At 43.4% G+C, this 24221-nt stretch overlaps 1 protein-coding gene across 10 annotated transcripts in view; it reads left to right on the plus strand.

Moving 5' to 3' along the window:
* Positions 1-24221, plus strand: part of stxbp5l (syntaxin binding protein 5-like) — a 773590-nt gene that overhangs the window by 576918 nt on the left and 172451 nt on the right. For all 10 annotated transcript variants that reach the window (XM_034186808.1, XM_034186799.1, XM_034186803.1 and 7 more), the window contains exons 13-17: positions 716-783; positions 6989-7029; positions 7423-7637; positions 10521-10696; positions 12145-12270. In XM_034186808.1, the coding sequence (XP_034042699.1) occupies positions 716-783; positions 6989-7029; positions 7423-7637; positions 10521-10696; positions 12145-12270 (626 nt within the window). The remainder of the gene's footprint in view (positions 1-715; positions 784-6988; positions 7030-7422; positions 7638-10520; positions 10697-12144; positions 12271-24221) is intronic.

Here is a 24221-nt window from a genome sequence, read left to right on the forward strand (position 1 = left end):
GACAGTGACCTTTTGTAGTGCAAATAGATAATAGTATGTGGCCTACTAGTGCTTTTTACATTATTACCTCAGGCCAAAATATGACCATCATGTATTGTGAAGGCCTTGCGTCTGTCTGTCCATCTATTCGTCCGTCCGTCCATTCGTTTGTCCGTCTGTTCGTCCATCTGTCTGTGCTCAGCATTAGTCCATTCCTGTTACTGTTGGGGTCTTCAAATTCACAGATTACATTCTTGGGACACAGACCTTGGACAAGTTCAGAGATGGCTAACGTTGACCTAGTTTAAGAGGCCAAATGGTCACATTCTGTTTCCTATTTTTATGCTCATATGGACGAGCATATTTTAGCATTGTGTTATATTTATAATAATAATAATAATTATTATTATTATTGTTGTTGTTATTATTGTTATTATTATTATTATTATTATTGTTGTTGTTGTTGTTAATTTCTCAAGCTTTTGTCCATTTGGAAAGATACACAGTAACATAGTGATAGTTAATGAAAAATGGTCTGGAAACAGGATCACTGATATTAACTTCAGGTGATTCATGATTTACAATTATCAGTGAGTCATTTTATGAGATGATTTGCCTTTGCTTTCCCAGTATTTCTCCGACAGTTGAAAAGAAAGTCATGCAAACAATTGTGGAAAAAATATGTTATACAAATGAGTTTTGAGAATCATCAACACTGTGTCTTTAACTGTACCAGGAGTGGCCCATCAGTGGAGGGACGTGGACGTTAGGCTCCCACACATATCCAGAGATCATCATCACAGGGTAAGTGAGAAATATTAGGACAGAAATGCAATGAAGGAAAAGAAAGAACTACCTAGAATAGCAACTCATCAGAACATATTGTCTGCACATCTCTGTGTGTACAAGTAGAGTTTATGTACATGAGCCTGCTGTAAAGCCTATCTGAATATTGCTTTGTTTGAAAGGTGTTTTGACTGGGTTTTTGACACAGTCAGTCTGTTTCCTCATGATAGCAACACACCAGGACTGTACCCTTGACTTCACATATGATTGGAAGTATACGAGGTCTGTTAGAAAAGTATCCAACCTTATTATTTTTTTCAAAAACCATATAGATTTGAATCACGTGTGATTACATCAGACATGCTTGAACCCTTGTGGGCATGCAAGAGTTTTTTTCACGCCTGTGGGCAGTCTTTGAGTGAGGAGTCACCCACCCTCTCGTCGTTTTTTCGTTGTTTAGGAATGGCTCAGAGACTGCTGCTTTGTTTGATAAAATTTTTTTCAAAAACTGTAAGGCACAACTGAGTGGACACCATTTGATAAATTAATTTGGTTTTCGGTAAAAATTTTAAAGGCTGATGAGAGATTTTGTTCTGGTAGTGTCGCTTTAAGGATGGCCCATGGCGCCTGATGGCGATCTGCGCTTCGAGGCGGCAGCGTCTCGTTGTTTCAAGTTGAAAACTTCCACATTTCAGGCTCTGTTGACCCAGGAAGTCGTCAGAGAACAGAGAACTTTCAGAAGAAGTCGGCATGAGGAGTTTATTCGGACATTCCATTGTTAATGGACATTTTGTAATGAAAGAACGTGCAGGCAGAGTCGCATGTTGGGCCGGACCCGACCGCGGGGGGTCGCGACAGGAAAAACACCTCCGTTGGAAACCTTAACGGGCAAGTTGGAACATGCCCAAGCTGTTAAACAATTTCTCAGTTACTCACTTGTTGAAAGCCATCAAAAGCTGCCTGAATTTTACAAATGGTTTTCAACACAGAGGTGTTTTTCCTGTCGCGGCGCACACAGATTCGCCGAGTCGTCACGGAAACGACTCGGCGAATTTGCGCTCACGTATTTCATTACAAAATGTCCTTAAACAGTGGAATGTCCGCATAAAGTCCTCATGCCAGCCTCTTCTGAATCTTCTCTGTTCTCTTACGACGTCCTGGGTGAATTAAGCCTTAAATTAGGATGTTTTCATGTCGAAACAGGCCGACAACGGCGCCTGGAAGCGCTGCGCGACGTCCCGCTCCATGGGAAGTCCTTACAGCGACAGAAACACCCCATAATCTCTCATCAGCTGTTAAACTTTTCACCGAAAACCAGCTAAATTTCTCGAATAGTGTCCACTCGGATATTCCTCACAGGTCCAAAAAAAATTTTGATAAAGCAACGCGCGCCGTCTCAAGCAACGTGTGAAACAAAGGAATTCAGCCGAGAGGGCTGAACCACATCTCACTCAAGGCCTGCCCACAGGGAAATGACGCCACCGACACGCGTGAAAAAACTCACGCATGCGCACAAGGGTTCAAGTATGATTGGTGTAATTGCACGTCATTCAAATCCATATAGTTAAAAAAAAAATAAAAGTGTCGGTTTCTTATCTAATAGACCTCGTATTTACAGTACAATTTAAACAGTGTGGGTGCTGGATGTGGAAATGACATCTGCATTAGTTTGGAAATGAGCAGAATCACTTGTGCAGCTGTGTGCTGTTTTGTACAAGATGGAAGACAGGGCCTTGAAACTCAAAATTACTCAAATGTTGGGTACAATGCCCCTTTCTACATATATAAGTGTGGAAAAAGATGTTATTTATCCACACATTGACAGATCCAGTTTGCAGTCTTTAAAATTTCATATTCTCAGGAGTCCAGGATTTTATAGTTTAGTTAGTCAGCACAACACAACCAGGGGCCACACTGATTCCAGAGTCTTGACAGGAATGCAAACGTCTTCTGAAACATGCACACCAGGCCATGTCTGCTTCAAGGCAGCACATTCACACATCACAAGCATGGGGAAAATATTATCTGTTGTACTCAGCTGAAGTTATTGTAAGATAGGAAATTGTCGATAAATTTAACATGTGGCATTGGTCTACATATAGAGTCATGAAGAGAATTACAGGCACCCCTACATTTTGAGTACATATTTTAACCTCATGGGGTCAACTGGTATTTTCTAGATTTTACTATACTTTCAGTTATTCCCATTTTTACCTGACTGGGCATTGTGAAGGCTTTTCTGTCTGTCTGTGCTCAACATAAGTCCATTCCTATTACTACCAGTGTCTTCAAATTCACAGGGACCATTCTTGTGACACAGACGCTCTAGTGACACATATTCGAGTTTTAGCCTTGTTGTTAGGACACACCTGGGCATTTTACGGCCCACGGACCGCGCCCGGCCCTTTGGCTGACTCCGACCGGCCTGCAAATACCTGAAAATTAGAGAATAAAATATTTACTATTCTACCAAGTTAGTGTTGCATGTGACCTTCATCCATCTCACAAACCATTTGTGGCTGCGTGTGAGTGTCCTGCGGAGTATTGCAGAGCCTGGCACGGAGCGATCGCCCCATGCCACACAGCCTGGCACAGCACCATCGCATAATGCATGCCACACAGCCTGGCACGGCAACATAGTGTAATGCACGTCACACAGCTGGCAATGCAACATTGCGTAATGCATGCCACACAGCCTGGCAATGCAACATCGCGTAATGCACGCCACACAGCATGGCACTGCGACATCGCGTAATGCACGTCACAGTGCCGTCGCATAGTGGCGATGGCACCGTGCCAGGCGCCGTGCCAGTGTAACAGTGTTGTTACACTGCAACATTGCATAATGCATGCCACACAGCCTGGCACTGCAACATTGCGTAATGCACGCCACACAGCTATGGCACTGCAACATTGCGTAATGCACGCCACACAGCCTGACACACTAACATCACGTAATGCACACCACTCGGCCTGGTACAGTGTCATCGCATAATGCACGCCACACAGTCTGACATGCCGACATCGCGTAATGCACGCCACACAGCCTGGCACGGCGACATTGCGTAATGCACGCCACACAGCCTGGCGCGGAGACATCGCACAATGCACGTCACACAGCTGGCATGGTGACATTGCATAATGCATGCCATACAGTCTGGCACGGTGACATTGCGTAATGCACAACACAGAGCCTGGCATGGAGACATCGCATAATGCACGTGACACAGCTGGCACGGTGACATTACATAATGCATGCCACACAGCCTGGCACGGGGACATTGTGTAATGCACACCACACAGTCTGGCACTGTGACATCGCATAATGCTCGTCACGCAGCCTGGCACTGCAACATTGCATAATGCACGTCACGCAGCCTGGCACTGCAACATCGCGTAATGCACGTCACACAGCCTGGTACAGCGCCATCACTTTATCCACGCCACACAACCTGGCAACGCCCCATTGCTTTATGCATGCCACACAGCCTGGCATGGTGACATTGCGTAACGCACACCACACAGTCTGGCACAGCGACATCGCATAATGCACGCCACACAGCCTGGCACTGCGACATCGCATAATGCACGTCACGCAGCCTGGCACTGCAACATCGTGTAATGCACGTCACGCAGCCTGGTACAGCGCCATCACTTTATGCACGCCACACAGACTGGCACTGCGCCATTGCTTTATACATGCCACACAGCCTGGCATGGTGACATTGCGTAATGCACACCACACAGTCTGGCACTGCGACATCGCATAATGCACGTCACGCAGCCTGGCACTGCAACGTCGCGTAATGCACATCATGCAGCCTGGTACAGCGCCATCACTTTATGCACGCCACACAGCCTGGCACTGAGCGATCACCCCATGCCATACAGCCTGGCACTGCGCCATTGTGTAATGCATGCCACACAGCCTGGCACGGCACCATTGCATAATGTACGCCACACAGCCTGGCACGACATTGCGTAATGCACGTCACACAGCCTGGCACAGCGCCATCACTTTATGCATACCACACAGTCTGACACGGAGCAATCACCACACTCCATGCAGTTTGGCACTGCGCTATTGCGTAATGCATGCCACACAGCCTGGCACAGTGCCGTCGCATAATGTACGCCACACATCCTGGCACTGTGCAATTGCATAATGCATGCTACACAGCCACACAGTGTGGCACGGCGCATTCACGTGATCCTTGGAGAACTCTGTGTGGAAGTGATGGAGATGGTGGACAGGGCCATGGATCCAGTGCCGGAGACAGTTAGGTTTTATACCTGCTTTCTATCCTGTGATCGTGAATGTTTCATTTTCACACTCATGTGCTCTTGATGCACAGGCTTTTTGGTGATAGGAAAGGTGCAAGATAATTCGTCCACCTTTTCTGATGATTTGCGACTTTTTTACTTTTTATCCTTCGTTCAATTATCACAGAGGTATTACAGATGTATTGACAATGCATTGAGCACGTGTCGCACATGCACGGCATCTGCATTGTGGTCATAAATGAAGCACACTCGGGCGTTTTGACATCACTAGTCGCACCAACACCACAGCCTCTGGAGCATTTGCTGGACTTGGACAAGTTGATTGGAGTAAACAAGCAGTAAACAGGGTGAGTGGTGACGTGACGACTTGTTAGGCACGCACATGTGCGCGAACGGCTCGGGCTGCAGCTTCCTCTGTGATTCAGGAAGTGATTAGAGCCATTTTCAACATCAGATTTGCAGAAAACATGATTAATTCGCCACGAAATAATGATTTTATATACGCAGCATCCAGCACAGAGCGTGTGGAAGCAAGTAGAACAAAAACGGTGTCCAGCTGTGAACACAGCGGGTGGGATCATCAGGACACAGGTCTGCTGCTGCGTGAAGCAAAACATGCTCGTGTCAGTGCGCCTTTATGTTGTTGGATGGCGTTTTTGGGGATCCATAACTACATCTGTACGTTTCCACAGCTGGACTGGCACTGAGTGGCAGGTATGTCGATGTCTGCCATGGTACTTGTTTGTTGTGCATTCGCAAATTGTCCGCAAATCAGATGCAAAGATGATGTAATACAACGGTTTTATTCGTGGCCACTCTGTGGGCAGTCGCTACATCTTAATTTAGTTTGTGATGTGGATGTGATAGGCACACAATATACATGTTTTACAGACTGTCCTAGTGTGCTGCCAAGCCGCAATACCCTGTCAGTTGCGGATATCAGCGGATAACGGCGGATATACAGCACATAGATTGAGTATGTATTGTGTATGTATTGAGTATGTATTTAGTATGTAAGGTGGATGTCATATTGGTAGAGTTGACAACACAGAATGGTGATTATAAAATAAATAAATAACTAATGCAGGTGATTTCGGCATGCGGGTGGACATGATAAACTGTTTTTTTGTTTGTTTGTTTTTTGGCTGGCTCTTTGGTCGTAATCAACTGACAACAAATATATAAAATAAATAAATAATTAGTTTTACTATCTGTGACATCAGGAAAAAAGACTCCCAGTGCCTCATCTGCTTATAACGTCTCAGTCTACATACGATGAAATTATCTCATGATCCACAAAACAATAAAATAATGTGAAAATAGTCAGTTTTGCCTCCATGTGGAGTGGAGAAGCCGCAGACACCGTGTGTGCACGGTCGTCAATATAAGTGTTCCACCTGCCAATCAAAAGGACGAGAATTAACCGTTCTGATAAAAAACGTGCATCACCGACATGAACCACTCAGTGGAAATGGGGCTGTCAGCAGCCTCTAAAAATCCATAAATTGATCCACAAATTAATAGGACTAAAAGGTAATGGTTCCGGCGCTGTATTCACTTCCTCCTTCTTCTCCAATGTCAGGACTCGCCAGTGGCTCGCAGTTCAAAATCCAAATATTTACCTCTTCAGTAACTGCACAACAGGAAAGGATACATTTCAAACTGTTGTTTAATTTTAGTCTTAAATACTCAAAAAAAAAAAAAAAACTTTAAATTTTCCAATCCACCTAACCTGCATGTCTTTGGATGTGGGAGGAAGCCGGAGCACCTGCAGAGAACCCATGCAAGCATGGAGAGAACATGCAAACTCCACACAGAAAGGCTACAGGTGGGAATTGATCCCACAACCTTCTTGCTATGAGGCAACAGTGCTAACCAGTAAACCACCGTGCTGCCTGTGTATATATAAATACCACACTATTTCTGTCTTGTATTGCAGACATGCTGATGGATCAATTAAGTTCTGGGACGCATCTGCAAGTAAGTCCGCACTCTTGGCTCCTCTTCCTCTGACTCTACCATTACAGAGGCAGTTATATATTTTCTTCTGCTCAGGTTTTTGAAACAGTTTAATAGATTTTTTTATGAATGAAGTTGAGTTCTTTTTGCAAGCCATTGTAGACAGCAGATTGAGATCAGAAATAAACACCAGAGATAAAATTCCCTGAGATATGATTTAGTTGACATATGACAGAAGTGTGTAGATGTTCTATGGCTTTATTTTTGTGGTACTTTTTTTGTGACACCCTGTATTTGTCCCACATTATTTTAACAAAATAAAACTAGCATATTTTGCTTTTCTTGGGTTCCTTGAAAACTTACTCATTGTGAAAAAAAAAACAGTATTTTACAGCTCTGTATGTCTTTAACTAGTCACACTGCAGATGTTGTACAAGTTGAAGACTTCCAAAGTGTTTGAGAAGCCCAAGCCAGGTGATGGTCGGTCGGCTGAGTTGGTGGAAGAAGATCCCTTCGCTATTCAGATGGTCAGCTGGTGCCCTAAGAGTCGCATGTTTTGTGTGGTTGGGATCTCAGCCCATATCATCCTCTACCGCTTTAGCAAATATGACGCCAACATGGAGTTAGTGGTAAGAGTACAAATTGAGAAAAACATCCTTGTGATGTGGTGTGGAGCAAATAAAGATTTGTGGACTTTTGAAAAACTTATTTTTTCACATTTGAAGTGATTACCTTAGCAAACAGGCTTTGTGGTTTTGAATGTGGAGGAAGATCATCATCATGCTGCATGCAGAAATGGATTTGTTATACTCTAGAAACAAAAATGGATTTGTCTTTGAGCAAATTTACAGAGAAAACAAATGCTTTCCAGATTACTGATAAATAAAATGGGAATTATATTTAGGATTAAAATTTAGAAGTCAATTCTCTGACAGTCACTTGCAAATGTGATTAAGAAGGCATTCACAAAGTGCATTTGTCCACCAAGCCCAAAACGAATTGTGCTTAGCTATCTTTAACTCAACAGAAGTACAAAAATATCATGACAAAGGTATAGTTGTTGCCAGCATCAATGATGTGGGTTGCTAAATCTTTTCAGACAAAATTAAGTACTCAATGACAACAAGAACATTCATATAAACAAATGATGTGGAAAAGTATTTGTGGAAGTTGGTGCTCTCTCACTACATATGTTGATTATAGTGGAAGCCTAAAAGCACTGCGCTCAGCTCAGTGAGACTGAAGAACAATAGAAGTAAGTCCTGTATAGGCCCCGAGGCCCAGTAGTGTGGGTGCATATCTCTGGATTTGGTTGCGTGCAAAGCAGATCAGAGTCTACAGCTCCCCCTGGATGGGTTGCCAGTCTGATTTAGATTGCAAACAAGGCTGGTACCCATTTAAAGTTTACAGGGTGAGCTCAGATGAGGGACACAGAGAGGAAGCTTGCTTGACATTACTCAAATTCAGGTTTACATATTAGTAGGCCCTAGTCCTTATCCCCTGATGCTACCTACTCTATAAAAGAGCGACACAGAAAAAAAAAAAACATGAATTTTTAGTACAAAGTTATTTTTTTGGTTTTTGTTTGTTTGTTTTCTCTCACACTGCTCAGCTCCCCTGGTAAAGTCTACTCCAGGGTGCTGGAAAGGAGGGTTCGGCTGATAGTCAAACCTCAGATTGAAGTGGAACAATTGATCACACATCTACCCCTGGCATGAAATCTAATATCCTCTTCATTTACCAAAGGACTACCCATTTTGGGGTAACATTAAACAGACAGACAGCCTACCATGTTACTTGTGAAGCCTTGTTGCTCATCACACGATCCTGGTGGACACTTTGGCCACTGCTGCTTGTTAAGATACACTCAACAAAAATATAAACGCAACACTTTTGGTTTTTATCCCATTTTGTATAAGATGAACTCAAAGATCTAAAACTTTTTCCACATACACAATATCACCATTTCCCTCAAATATTGTTCACAAACCAGTCTAAATCTGTGATAGTGAGCACTTCTCCTTTGCTGAGATAATCCATCCCACCTCACAGGTGTGCCATATCAAGATGCTGATTAGACACCATGATTAGTGCACAGGTGTGCCTTAGACTGCCCACAATAAAAGGCCACTCTGAAAGGTGCAGTTTTATCACACAGCACAATGCCACAGATGTTGCAAGATTTGAGGGAGCGTGCAAATGGCATGCTGACAGCAGGAATGTCAACCAGAGCTGTTGCTCGTGTATTGAATGTTCATTTCTCTACCATAAGCCGTCTCCAAAGGCGTTTCAGAGAATTTGGCAGTACATCCAACCAGCCTCACAACTGCAGACCACGTGTAACCACACCAGCCTAGGACCTCCACATCCAGCATGTTCACCTCCAAGATCGTCTGAGACCAGCCACTCGGACAGCTGCTGAAACAATCAGTTTGCATAACCAAAGAATTTCTGCACAAACTGTCAGAAACCGTCTCAGGGAAGCTCATCTGCATGCTCGTCGTCCTCATCGGGGTCTCGACCTGACTCCAGTTCGTCGTCGTAACCGACTTGAATGGGCAAATGCTCACATTTGGCACGTTGGAGAGGTGTTCTCTTCACGGATGAATCCCGGTTCACACTGTTCAGGGCAGATGGCAGACAGCGTGTGTGGCGTCGTGTGGGTGAGCGGTTTTCTGATGTCAGTGTTGTGGATCGAGTGGCCCATGGTGAAGGTGGGGTTATGGTATGGGCAGGCGTCTGTTATGGACGAAGAACACAGGTGCATTTTATTGATGGCATTTTGAATGCACAGAGATACCGTGACGAGATCCTGAGGCCCATTGTTGTGCCATACATCCAAGAACATCACCTCATGTTGCAGCAGGATAATGCAAGGCCCCATGTTGCAAGGATCTGTACACAATTCTTGGAAGCTGAAAATGTCCCAGTTCTTGCATGGCCGGCATACTCACCCGACATGTCACCCATTGAGCATGTTTGGGATGCTCTGGACCGGTGTATACGACAGCGTGTACCAGTTCCTGCCAATATCCAGCAACTTCGCACAGCCATTGAGGAGTGGACCAACATTCCACAGGTCATAATTGACAACCTGATCAACTCTATGCGAAGGAGATGTGTTGCACTGCATGAGGCAAATGGTGGTCACACCAGATACTGACTGGTATCCCCCCCCCAATAAAACAAAACTGCACCTTTCAGAGTGGCCTTTTATTGTGGACAGTCTAAGGCACACCTGTGCACTAATCATGGTGTCTAATCAGCATCTTGATATGGCACACCTGTGAGGTGGGATGGATTATCTCAGCAAAGGAGAAGTTCTCACTGTCACAGATTTAGACTGGTTTGTGAACAATATTTGAGGGAAATGGTGATATTGTGTATGTGGAAAAAGTTTTACATCTTTGAGTTCATCTCATACAAAATGGGAGCAAAACCAAAAGTGTTGCGTTTATATTTTTGTTGAATGATTGCAATTGTTTATTCATTTTTCCATATGTGTTCCCTAGTCACTAGAGGTGCGTCTGCAGTGTGACTCAGAGGAAGTCATCTCACCTTCTGAAACAGAAAACAATCCATGCATCTCAGAGCTGAGGTCACACTCACCACAGCCTCAGTATCAACACCCGGCGAGTCCTGGCAGCGGGATTTCTGACAGTGTCAAAGACAGTATCCCCTGCCTGAAGTAAGACCAGTTATCACACACTGTAACTAATATGAAAATGGTCAAATTAGTTTATCTTGTATGTCAAGAGCTGCGTGTTCATGACTGATCATACAAGCCCAATTCCAATGAAGTTGGGACGTTGGGTGAAATGTAAATAAAAACAGAATACAATGAATACAAATCCTCTTCAACCTATATTCAGCTGAATACACCACAAAGACAAGATATTTAATGTTCAAACTGATAAACTTTATTGTTTTTGTGCAAATAATTGGCCATTTTGAAATGGATGCCTGCATCATATTTCAAAAAAGTTGGGATGGGGCAACAAAAGACTAGGAAAGTTGATGAATAGTCAAAGAAAACCTGTTTGGAAACAGGTGAGTGTCTTGATTGGGTATAAAAGGAGCATCCCTAAAAGTCTCAGCTGTTCATAAGTAAAGATGGGGCGAGAATCACCACTTTGTGAACAACTGCATGAAAAAAATAGTCCAACAGTTTAAGAACATTGTTTCTCAGTGTTCACTTGCAAGGAATGTAGGCATTCCATCATCTACAGTCCATAATATAATCAGAAGATTCAGAGAATCTGGAGAACTTTCTTCACATAAGTGGCAAGGCTGAAAACCAACATTGAATGCCCATGACCTTCAATCCCTCAGGCGGCACTGCATTAAAAACAGACGTCATTATGAAAAGGATCTTACCACGTGGGCTCAGGAACACTTAAGAAAACCATTGTCAGTTAACACAGTTTGTCGTACTAACGTGTTAGTGCATGTTAGTGACCATGGCATGGGTAATTTACACATCTGTGATGGCACCATCAATGCTGAAAGGTACATCCAGGTTTTGGAGCAACACATGCTGCCATCCAAGCAACATCTTTTTCAGGGACATACCTGCTTATTTCAACAAGACAATGCCAAGCCACATTCTGCACGTGTTACAACAACGTGGCTTCGTAGTAAAAGAGTGCGGGTACTAGACTGGCCTGCCTGCAGTACAGACCTGTCACCCATTGAAAATGTGTGGCGCATTATGAAGCGCAAAATACGACAACGGAGACCCCGGACTGTTGAACAACTGAAGTCGTACTTCAAGCAAGAATGGGAAAGAATTCCACCTACAAAGCTTCAACAATTAGTGTCCTCAGTTCCCAAACACTTACTGAGTGTTGTTAGAAGGAAAGGTGATGTAACACAGTGGGAAACATATCACTGTCCCAGCTTTTTTGAAACATGTTGCAGGCATCCATTTCAAAATGAGCAAATATTTGCACAAAAACAATAAAGTTTATCAGTTTGAACATTAAATATCTTGTCTCTGTGGTGTATTCAATTAAATATAGGTTGAAGAGGATTTGCAAATTATTGTATTCTGTTTTTATTTACATTTTACACAAGGTCCCAACTTCATTGGAATTGGGGTTGTACATTATTGTGAACTTTTCTCTTTGGTTTCAGAGTGAAGGACCGGGTGGTACGGGTCCCTCCTGGCTACCAGGCAGAGCTGGTAATTCAGCTGCTGTGGGTGGATGGAGAACCTCCTCAACAAATCACCGGCTTGGACATGAACTCTGCCTATGGCCTGTAAGTCACCACATACTGTGAAAGCAACAAGCTGCACAGAGGTTCTGGTTGGGAAAATCAAATGAGTTAACTGAGTTTTTTTTATTTTATTTTATTTTTTATTTTTTTTATTCTTTATTTATACTCAACAAAAATATAAACGCAACACTTTTGGTTTTGCTCCCATTTTGTATGAGATTAACTCAATGATCTAAAACTTTTTCCACATATACAATACCACCATTTCCCTCAAATACTGTGCACAAACCAGTCTAAATCTGTGATAGTGAGCACTTCTCCTTTGCTGAGATAATCCATCCCACCTCACAGGTGTGCCATATCAAGATGCTGATTAGACACCATGATTAGTGCACAGGTGTACCTTAGACTGCCCACAATAAAAGGCCACTCTGAAAGGTGCAGTTTTGTTTTATTGGGGGGGGGATACCAGTCAGTATCTGGTGTGACCACCATTTGCCTCATGCAGTGCAACACATCTCCTTCGCATCATCCATGAAGAGAACACCTCTCCAACGTGCCAAACGGCAGCAAATGTGAGCATTTGCCCACTCAAATCGGTTATGACGACGAACTGGAGTCAGGTCGAGACCCCGATGAGGATGACGAGTATGCAGATGAGCTTCCCTGAGACAGTTTCTGACAGTTTGTGCAGAAATTCTTTGGTTATGCAAACCGATTGTTCCAGCAGCTGTCCGAGTGGCTGGTCTCAGACGATCATGGAGGTGAACATGCTGGATGTGGAGGTCCTGGGCTGGTGTGGTTACACGTGGTGTGCGGTTGTGAGGCTGGTTGGATGTACTGCCAAATTCTCTGAAATGCCTTTGGAGATGGCTTATGGTAGAGAAATGAACATTCAATACACGAGCAACAGTTCTGGTTGACATTCCTGCTGTCAGCATGCCAATTGCACGCTCCTTCAAATCTTGCAACATCTGTGGCATTGTGCTGTGTGATAAAACTGCACCTTTCAGAGTGGCCTTTTATTGTGGGCAGTCTAAGGCACACCTGTGCACTAATCATGGTGTCTAATCAGCATCTTGATATGGCACACCTGTGAGGTGGGATGGATTATCTCAGCAAAGAAGAAGTGCTCACTGTCACAGATTTAGACTGGTTTGTGAACAATATTTGAGAGAAATGGTGATATTGTATATGTGGAAAAAGTTTTAGATCTTTGAGTTCATCTCATACAAAATGGGAGCAAAACCAAAAGTGTTGCGTTTAGTATGTATTTATTTATTTATTGTTAGGAACTGTTTATGTCTTGTTCTGTATCTTTGTATGGGTCATGATTTTTGAGAAGTCCAAGACAAATTTCCCCATGGGGACATTAAAAGTATCTATCTATCTATCTATCTATCTATCTATCTATCTATCTATCTATCTATCTATCTATCTATCTATCTATCTATCTATCTATCTATCTATCTATCTATCTATCTATCTATCTATCTATCTATCTATCTATCTATCTATCTATCTATCTATCTATCTATCTATCTATCTATCTATCTATCTATCTATCTATCTATCTAACTGAAGTGATGTTACTTTCGACCAAATTACAATTATTAATCAAATCAACTTGCAGGTTTCAGTTCAATGTAATTAAAAAAAATCTTCAAACTGCGTTGATGAAGATGAAAATTAAACTTCAGTTTTTTGCTTGTTTGTGTTTGTTGTTAAGAATTGCCAGCTGCCTTAAAACCTTCAGCAATTTCCAGCAGTTCAAAATCAGGAGGAATGTGGGATTCTAAGTACTTCTCAAAGACTTTTGAATTAAAGGTATAGTTAGAGACTGCTCCAAAGACAAATAGAATCAAACAGAAGTTTAATGTCACATCTTTTGTAGATCTCCCACAATAATAAAAATTGGAATAGAATAAAAATAACCTGCTTATACCCCTCAGCCATGGTCCTGAGAACAGGTTTTGGGCAAATGCACTTCGCAAAAATATAAGCAAAGGGTCTAGGATTTCTGCTGTGCACGCATATCAGTGTCATCATATCATAATGCTGATTAAACAGTATGATTATGACAAAGATGTGCTTTGGACTAGTTACAGTAAAAGGTCACTCTAACATGTGCAATTGCTCTGACCGCTGCATCAAAGCACCGCAACGCTGGTGATAATCATGCAATGCACCCCCACGGGAAGCCCCTGCGAGGCACATGTCACTGCGAGATTTCCCCACATTGTAATAATTAAAAAACATATCACATTTACAGCGGTTCACTGTGCGCTGGACCCGCCATGCCAGATGATGTGTTCACAACGCAAGAGCCCAGCTCTTCATGACATGGGAGCTGGTCGGTTTTTCATGAGACGAGCGCATCAGATAATTTATGTAAAACATAAAAGGGAGAACAGTAATCCACGTCATTTCATTACTTCCTGGTGTACTTCTAGGCAGAGGCTAAGTCCACTCTTTATAACAGAAATTAAGTAGCCGGCAGCTGGCTGCTGCACAAAAAAAGTGTAATTTGCATAACTGGCTTTTATTTTCCTTAATTTGCGCTGTGAACATACCTCTTTCATTTGGTTAATTTTTCTTTTCTTCTCCAGACCTTTCAAGTCAGCACGTGGTTTCGGATCCCTTCACACATAACACTGAAATCCGTGAACCAAAAACAAAACGGGAAGTGTAAAACATTCCACCAGCTGTTGGGAGGGACGCACGGTCGGACGGGCGTGCACGATACTGCAGCGACAGTTTCGTGCATGTTCATGTTCACATGCACAAACACAGTGCGAGCGTGGAAAGTTGCGCACACAGCAGCGGAGGAAAAAAGTTAAAAACACCACAATTCATAATACTTAATTGTTGTTATAAAGAGCAGACTTAGCCTCTGCCTAGACGTACACCAGGAAGTACTGAAATGACGTGGATTACTGTTCTCCCTTTTATGTTTTACCTGCCGGCTGCCGGCACTGAAAAAATTGCTTAAAATTCTACAAGTACCGAGATGCACTATCAGACTAAAATAAGCACTTTTCAGTGGTAGGCACAGATCCACTAGCTGCTAATTATTGAAGATAACTTTTTTGTTAGCTGATTAGCTTTTCAGCTAACTTTGAAAACCATCATCGGACCAGTTATCTTCCGCAAAATTTAGTTCCTATAACTTTTAGACTGCTAACATATTTTTGCGGGCATAGTGAATAAAGCGGAAGACACACTACATCCAGATATTATCCTCTGAGGTTGCATTGTTGCAGAGCGCTCACCCTGCTGTCCAGCAGCACCAACATGTTCATACCCGTGCTGCCTTTCTTGTTGGAGATCTTCCAACAAATGGAATTCAACAAGAAGTCAAGCCGAATGAGTAAGAAACATATCAAATTTGCAGTCATCCTGAAGCTTAACAACTTTGCGACGGGCCGACGCCGTCGTATACGACGGCTAAGACCAAGCTTTACTAAACTATAAATAACTTTTGAAAGATATGAGATAGAAACTTACTTTTTTTTGCTGAAAAGTGAACTCCGCGGACTTTCGAGCCAGCCATCAGCCATCTTTGTATTCCTCATAGAAGCTGTGTGATGACGTGTGCAATGTTAGTGTCCAATTGGAATTGGTTCACCTTCACGTGGTTTTCCAAAATCCAATCATAGGGCAGAGCCTCCTCACGTGAAAAGCCAAAGATCGTTTTCAGGAGTGATATGTTACTAGTTGGCCCATTTGAATAGCCCCTGGGTACTCCAATGAGTACATACTGTTAGTATATACTCAGTGTGCCCTGCACCATTATGCATAGGGATCAGTAAAAGCAAAAGCAGACGGAGAGCCTCTGATGACAATCTCATGTACTCAAACAAAGAGTGTGTAACTATCAGGATTGCTCCACTAGTTTGCATGTGAATGTTGCTGGATAACTCTGTTGCTTTCTCTACGTAAAGCACTGTTTACCATATCAATGGACAACAAAACGCATATACCATTTTGTATATATTGTTCAAAATGTGCATTTGTGTTTATTGTTTGAACCTTTTTGTTGTTCAGTCTTTCACACAAGACCTCAAATTACCTTTATAAAGTGTCAAAACAGCTATTATAGTTTGCTGTGTGTTTTGAATAAATGTGTGTCGAAAATTACTTGCAGCTTTACTTTTTTCTTTCTTATTTCTGATTGTAAACATTTATTACACTTATAAAACACAACAAAAACATTCTGAAAGCACAGGTTGTCCTGAAAAAAAAAGACATAAAACTTGATTGTGGGATGCAGGGAGAGCTGTTAACAGCAATAATAAAACATTTATGTGTAACGGAGGCCAGCAGGTGTCGCTGTGCAGATGTAGTTAGTAAATCTCACTCCCAACAACTCAAAAGGATTCTCTGGTCACAAGGCCAGAGCCCTGGGTTTTGGCCTTCTGGTTAGAGAATCCAACTTCCATGCCGGAGATCGTGAGTTCGCGTCCCGAGGGGAGCGAATGGGCGGAGTCATAACAACACAACGCAGAGTGCAACTGCTACAATGGTGCCGTGTACCCAGATGGGAGTGAGTTTTGGGGGGTGAGTGTAACGGAGGCCAGCAGGTGTCGCTGTGCAGATGTAGTTAGTAAATCTCACTCCCAACAGCTCAAAAGGATTCTCTGGTCACAAGGCCAGAGCCCTGGGTTTTGGCCTTCTGGTTAGAGAGTATGACCTCCATGCCGGAGATTGTGAGTTCGCATCCCGGGGTTGAGCAAATGGGCGGAGTCATAACACAACGCAGAGTGCAACCGCTACATATGCCAGGCGAGTGAACTGTCCAAAAAATGCCCTCGGACCCCAGAGGGTTAACTTAATGGAGAAAGCATACAAGGATGGTTTGGTTGACCAGCTGTATGACTTAATACTGGAGTAAAGTGTAATTTTTTTGCCAGCCCCTTCTACTGGGGGAGGGCCAAGCTCACAGCAGCCTGACTGTTGCAAAACATGCAACAGAAAGGAACTAACATGTATGATTTTAGAGTTTACAAATGTTTTTGACCGTTAAGGTTTACTCACTACGCCAGCGAAAAAATGTTAGCGGACTGAAAGTTAGTGGAATTAAATTTAGCGGAAGCTAATTGGTCTACTGATAGTTTTCAAAGTTAGCTGAAAAGCTAATCTACAAACAAAAAAGTTAGCTTCGCAAATTAGCAGTTACCAGATTAGTGGAGCTGTGCCCACCACTGCCAGCCATGGATTATTTTACTTTATTTTATTATTATTTCCAGTGCTTTCATGCCTAAAATTGGGGGAAATTTCACAGCCTCATTCACATAATAACAATGTAGTAGTCCACAACCACCCTGAGCACTGTGAAGAAATGTGTCATCTCTTCAACAACACTAGTGGTGCTCAGCTTCTGTGAGAGTGCTGCATGGTATTCACACACAAATCTTGCACCTGCAAAGGATGCACCAGTATTGCTCAACTTTCACGTGTGTGCCACGTGTCATGTCAATGTTTCTCGTGCAGTATGTACGGACTGCTCAATATTTGTGGCCACATTTTTGCCTTCACTTTGGATGGCATTCAGCGGACAGTCAGCCACCATGGCCATACATGTCAGGACCAATTCATTGAGATTGCACATGAAAACCTTTTCGCCTTTTGACCTGTTTTGTGCAGTTTTGTGTCTCCACCTCCTCTCCACCAGTTGCAATCCAATGAGATACTAGCCTTAGCTTTGCATGGCAAAACAGACCACAAACACAGCCAGTTCTACGTTTTTAGGAGAAGCAAACCAGTTTGTTGGAGTTCTCCAGGAAAGGGAAACATGGTTAGATTACTTTATTGAAGACCATTCCCATGCTGTGCTCAGCTTCAGTTCTACAGTCTGTCCGAGATGCACTATGAAAACAAAGAGTTTCCACTTTCCTTCTCAAACATTATCTTTGGAAAAACTGTCTGCCGAATAAGCGCTACTCATGTTACTGTATCCTGCTAAAGCACACATTTGAAACATTTGATGTATTTACCGTCAAAGTCCACAAAAAAAAAAAAAAAAAAAAAAGATTTTGCACGGCAAAAAAATTTGGTTTTTCCATTCATTTCAACAGAGGGCTTCCAGGGACATGGCCCTAGATCACGCCACCAAAGTCTACAAACCTCACAGCTTGACGTTTCTGAGTGTTTAAAAGTAGCAAGTCAGAATCAGAATCGCCTTTATTGTCATTGTAATTTGCATTACAAAGAGATTTGAGTGCAACTCCAAAAAGGTGGTTTCCATGGTGCGAGTAGTTTTTAGCCAAATAAAAGATAGTGAAATTTAACGGTAAATTGTTCAGAGTATATGTACAACTAATATAAACATAAGGTAAAATAAAATAAGATAAAATGTAGGCCAAGTAAAATATAAAACGAGAATTATATACAACTGTGGAATCATATTGCACAGGAAAAATGCACATGGTTTACAGATATTGCACAAGAAACTTGAAAGGTGTGGATTAGCGTGATTTGTTATTGTTCAGTGCAGTGATCACTCTGGGAAAGCTGTCCCTGAGTCTGTTTGTCCTAGTTTTGATTGACCTATACTGTCAGCCGGAGGGTAGTCGGTGAAACAGGTGGGTGCTGGGGTGGGATGTGTCTTTGCTGATGCTGGCAGTTCTGCTGAGGTAGCGAGAGCTGGCAATGTCTTCCAGGCTGAGCAGAGAGCAGCCAGTGATCTCCTGGGCCGTTTTGATCACCCTCTGCAGCGCTCTCCTGTCTGCTGCTGAGCACCCCCCGTACCACGCTGTGATGCAGTACGTCAGGATGCTCTCGATGGTGGCTGTGTAGAACAACACCAGCAGCTTCTCCTCCAGATTTCTCCTGAGCACCCTCAGGAAGTGAAGTCGCTGCTGGGCTTTCTTCACCACCACTGTGGTGTTGGCAGTCCAGGAGAGGCTGTCAGAGAGCTGCACTCCCAGGAACCTGATGGAGCTGACCCTTTCCACACAGTCCCCTTGGATGTAGAGTGGGGCTGGGTCAGCTCTGTTCTTCCTGAAGTCCAGGATTACAGTGGTCCCTTGTTTATCACTGGAGTTACGTTCTAAAAGTAACCCGCCATAAGCGAAATCCGCAAAGTAGTCAGCGCTATTTCTTTGCAATTATTATAGATGTTTTAAGGCTGTAAAACCCCTGACTACACACTTTATACACTTTTCTCAAACAGGCATTAACATTTTCTCACTTTTCTCTCCTGTGTAAACACTCTCTTTTTTCTTCTGGGCGAGAAGATTATGAACAGACACACGCAGAACTCTCCCTTCGCTCACTGCATCCGGAGGTATGAATGTGGGACCCGCAAAGAATCCAAGTCCTCTCTCGGTGGCCACGGAGCTCTGCGGCTGCGGTCAACATCCGCATTAAAACGGCGAGCGTAGTCTTTGGACCTGTTGCCAGATTTGGCGCAGCTCCGCACAGCAGACAGGAGGGCAGTGTGAGTGGCCCGCTGCGGCGCTTACCGAGCCCGCAGACTCAGTAAACGCATCGGAGGCAGTGAGAGCAATCGCGGTGATGCCAACCGGTGCCACGACCGGCCTGCCTGATAAGGATGCAGAACACAATGCGCTGTTAAAAAAAAAGCATGCAAAATTGCACAAAAAAATCTGCGAAACTGCGAGGCCGCGAAAGGTGAACCGCGTTATAGCGAGGGACCACTGTATTTCTTTTGTTTTTGTGGTGTTCAGCGGCAGGTTGTTAGCTGAACACCACGCTGTCAGTCAATTGACCTCATCTCTGTAGTCGTCTCACCCCCCCCCCCCGAGATGAGCCCAATCACGGTGGTATCATCTGCAGACTTTATGACTGTGTTTGTGGGATGGGTCGGAAAGCAGTCATGCGTGTATAGGGTGAACAGGAGGGGGCTCAGTACACAGCCTTGAGGGGAACCGGTGTTGAGTGGGAGGCAGACAAGCTCTGATGTGCTGAGAGACCAGTCTTTCAAAGCACTTCATGACCACAGGCGTAAGTGCAACAGGCCTGTAGTCATTTATGCTCTCCACTGCTGACTTCTTTGGGACTGGAATGATGGTGGAGGATTTGAGGCAGAGTGGAATGATGGCGTGTGACAGGGACAGGTTGAAGATGCAGGTGAAAACTCCAGCCAGTTGGTCAGCACACACTTTGAGTACCTTTCCAAGTACACCATCGGGGCCGGCCGCCTTCCTGGGGTTCACTGCCTTCAGCACATGTCTCACTTCGTGTTCCTGAAGTGTTAGCGTGCTGGTGCTGGAGGGTGGTGGGTGTGGAGTTGCTGCTGTTCTGTCTGCTTTGAAGTGGGCAAAGAAGCGGTTCAGCTCCTCTGCCAGCGAGGCGTCAGACTGAGCAAGACCTAGGTGAAATCAGGCTAAATTCTCCATGTTCATTACTTAATTTCTCAGACATAATCTAAAAAAAAAAAAAAATCTGGAAATCACAATGTATGATTTTTTTAATAATTTATTTGTATGTTACTGCTGCAAATAAGTATTTGAACACCTACCAACTAACAAGAATTCTGGCTCACACAGACCTGTTAATTTTTCTTTAAGAAGCCCTCTTATTCTGCACTCTTCACCTGTATTAATTGCACCTGTTTGAACTTGTTAACTGTATAAAAGACACCTGTTCACACACTCAATCAATCACACTCCAACCTGTCCATGTCTAAGGACACCAGGGACAAAACTGTAGACCTGCACAAGGCTGGGATGGACTACAGGAGAACAGGCAAGCAGCTTGGTAGAAGACTGTCATGATTATTTAATAGAAAGTGGAAGAAACACAAGATGACTGTCAATCTGCCTCATGGAATCTCAGTCTGAGATTCCATGCAAGATCTCACTTTGTGGGGTAAGGATGATTTTCACAGGTGTTCAAATACTTATTTGCAGCAGTAACATACAAATAAATTATTAAAAAATCACACATTGTGATTTCCGGATTATTTTTTTTTTAGATTGTCTCTCACAGTGGACATGCACCTAAGATGAAAATTTCAGACCGCTCCATGATTTCTAAGTGGAAGAACTTGCAAAATCGCAGGGTGTTCAAATACTTATTTTCCTCACTGTATCCTGACAGACAGATGGCGGTGATTGCATAACCCCTGCTGCTATCTGACACTAGAATCAAATAGACAGAAATCTTTTCGCACATTATCTGTTAACGTAACACAACATATTTATGTTAATGGAGTGTTCACTGCAGCCTTATTTTGGTGCACTTGTGAATTTTGGGTGTGGTGTTCAGTTTGCAGTGCATGACACTTTATATAAGGGAAATAGCAGTTATTAACACTAACAGCGACAATTGGCTAGCTGGTGATGGATGTGTAAATAAACCACTCTGTCATGTGTATGTATGTTGGGTGATCAATTGATTTGTGTGATGGTAATTTCATATACTACATCAAGTCAGACCAGGCTGACTAACTGCTCGATAAAGCCAGGAATGTGTTTATTATTTATTTATCAAATGGTAGATAGTAATGGGTAAAGAATTTGCTTTTCACAGCTGGTAGTAACAGCTTTCATTATCTGTTTCTTATTTCCTGTTTCAAATTATTTCCAACATTTAGAAAGTTAATAGATAGCTGATGCTGAATGCTTTTGTAGAGTGTTTGAATAGTTCTGCTGTGAATGGCAGACCTATCGGCAGAAACCAATAAAAATCACTGCAACTTTTACAAAGCCCTTCAGGGTTCAAGGCAGGGGCGTCATTTGCGTCACTTCTGTAAAGCTGTTCACAGCTTGAAAAGCTTCCAGACATTGATTTTTTTTTTCCCCTTTTTATTCTGGCTTTGAAAACAAGCATAGTCATCACTCACACAAAAGGAAATGGGAAGATTTCTTTTACTGCCTCACAACAGTACAGGAGGTTCAGATAATCTAATTTCATATAAATATAAGATCCAGTCCATTACAACTGAGTAATAATTATACATAATAATTAAATCACATGACTCTGAGTGTAAAAAACCCTTTAGCTGCTCCCTTGTTTGCACTTGGGGTTGCCACAGCAAATCCAAAGTGATCTGTATGTTGAACTGGCACAAGTTTTATGCAGGATGTCCTTCCTGATGCAACTCCACATTATATGGATAAATGTGGCAGGGGTGGGATTTGAACCGGGAACCTTCCGCAATAAAACCAAGCACAAGTGGGTAGTGGTCCACCATGATTATTTACACAATGTGTGAAGGTGCACAACATACTAGAGGATATATGTGCACATTGTGTCGCTGGCCAAGGTGTTCATTGTGCAGCTTCATTGTGATCCTGCTTGGAGCTTCAGCCTCTCTTCCCCATGACTTTCACAACCTCCACTACACGTTCCACCACCTGACGTCTCTTCTTAACCTGCTCACGGTGTTCTGTCAGCTGTCTTCCCTCATGACCCCATCACACATAAAGCCCCTTTCACAGCTTATTGTGGTGTACCCTCTACTGTTATGTGTCGACGCGGGTTGAGGAGCGGACCTGCGTCTGACAGAACCCAGCGGTTAAAATAACCAGAAGGCGGTTCCCAACAGAAACAATTTATTTTTCACCTGTGCTTACAAATGTAAAACATAAAAAGCGTCCCTCTGGTGGAGTGATAAGTGGCACGTTCTCCAGCGCCCGCAAGGATTAAAGCCCGGCGCTCCTGGACTCACTACCACCGCCAAACACCCCCCAGGTGGACACGACGAACCGATTCTCTGTGGAGCAAAGAGAAGGTGAGGTGAGTCAGCAGATACAACTCTATCTTTCGCATAACACACGCTATCAGCAACACACTTAGGTCAATGTTTCTTTTTAACTTTATGCAAATGAGCAGCCTCTCACAACAAGTGGAGGATCACTTATCCTGCACGCCACCGCAGTGAGAAGCAAGCTGCACAATTCTCTTCACAGTCTCAGTTTACTGTGTAACAAAACACCAAGATACTATCAACAATTACTTAATCACTTAATTACCTTTAGCGTGTGCTGACAGCATGTGTCCTCACCCTTCCCTGCTTCACGGGCTCGATATGTCAAACCCAGGCGCGGTCCTCAGCGTCTCACAAACAAACGTCACAAGGTCGAGTTCCCGGCAGTTCTGCTCAAATCACACATGACTTATATGCAGAACGCCATCCAATTATCTGCTCCAGCTGCAAGTCTTCAAGGCCGCACGTGAGCCCCTGTCACAGGTGTTCCACATGACGCTAATAAGGGTGAGGACTCTTCAGCCAGCACTTTCTCCACAGACAAATCAGCCCTCATGCCACCTGGAGAGCAAAGAAAAGAAAAGAACACCAACACAGCTAGCCACGCCCCCCCAACACACAACATCTACGCCAAGTTAAGCAGCTCTACATAGAGTTTAAGCAGCTCTACGGCGGGTTTTTGCTCCCTACGTAGCAGTATGCTAAGGTCAAAATCAAATCAAATCAATTTTATTTATATAGCGCCAAATCACAACAAACAGTTGCCCCAAGGCGCTTTATATTGTAAGGCAAAAGCCATACAATAATTACAGAAAAACCCCAATGGTCAAAACGACCCCCTGTGAGCAAGCACTTGGCGACAGTGGGAAGGAAAAACTCCCTTTTAACAGGAAGAAACCTCCAGCAGAACCAGGCTCAGGGAGGGGCAGTCCTCTGCTGGGACTGGTTGGGGCTGAGGGAGAGAACCAGGAAAAAGACATGCTGTGGAGGGGAGCAGAGATCAATCACTAATGATTAAATGTAGAGTGGTGCATACAGAGCAAAAAGAGAAAGAAACACTCAGTGCATCATGGGAACCCCCCAGCAGTCTAAGTCTATAGCAGCATAACTAAGGGATGGTTCAGGGTCACCTGATCCAGCCCTAACTATAAGCTTTAGCAAAAAGGAAAGTTTTAAGCCTAATCTTAAAAGTAGAGAGGGTGTCTTGGACTTTATGTACATCAATTTTGAAGACATACAAACAGTTTGGCACTCTATGGTAAATCTGTGTGGCACAGACAGTTCTCAAAAACTAAGGGACTTTGCAAAGAAAAGA

Source organism: Thalassophryne amazonica, chromosome 14 (assembly GCF_902500255.1).
Source record: "Thalassophryne amazonica chromosome 14, fThaAma1.1, whole genome shotgun sequence".
NCBI lineage: Eukaryota > Metazoa > Chordata > Actinopteri > Batrachoidiformes > Batrachoididae > Thalassophryne > Thalassophryne amazonica.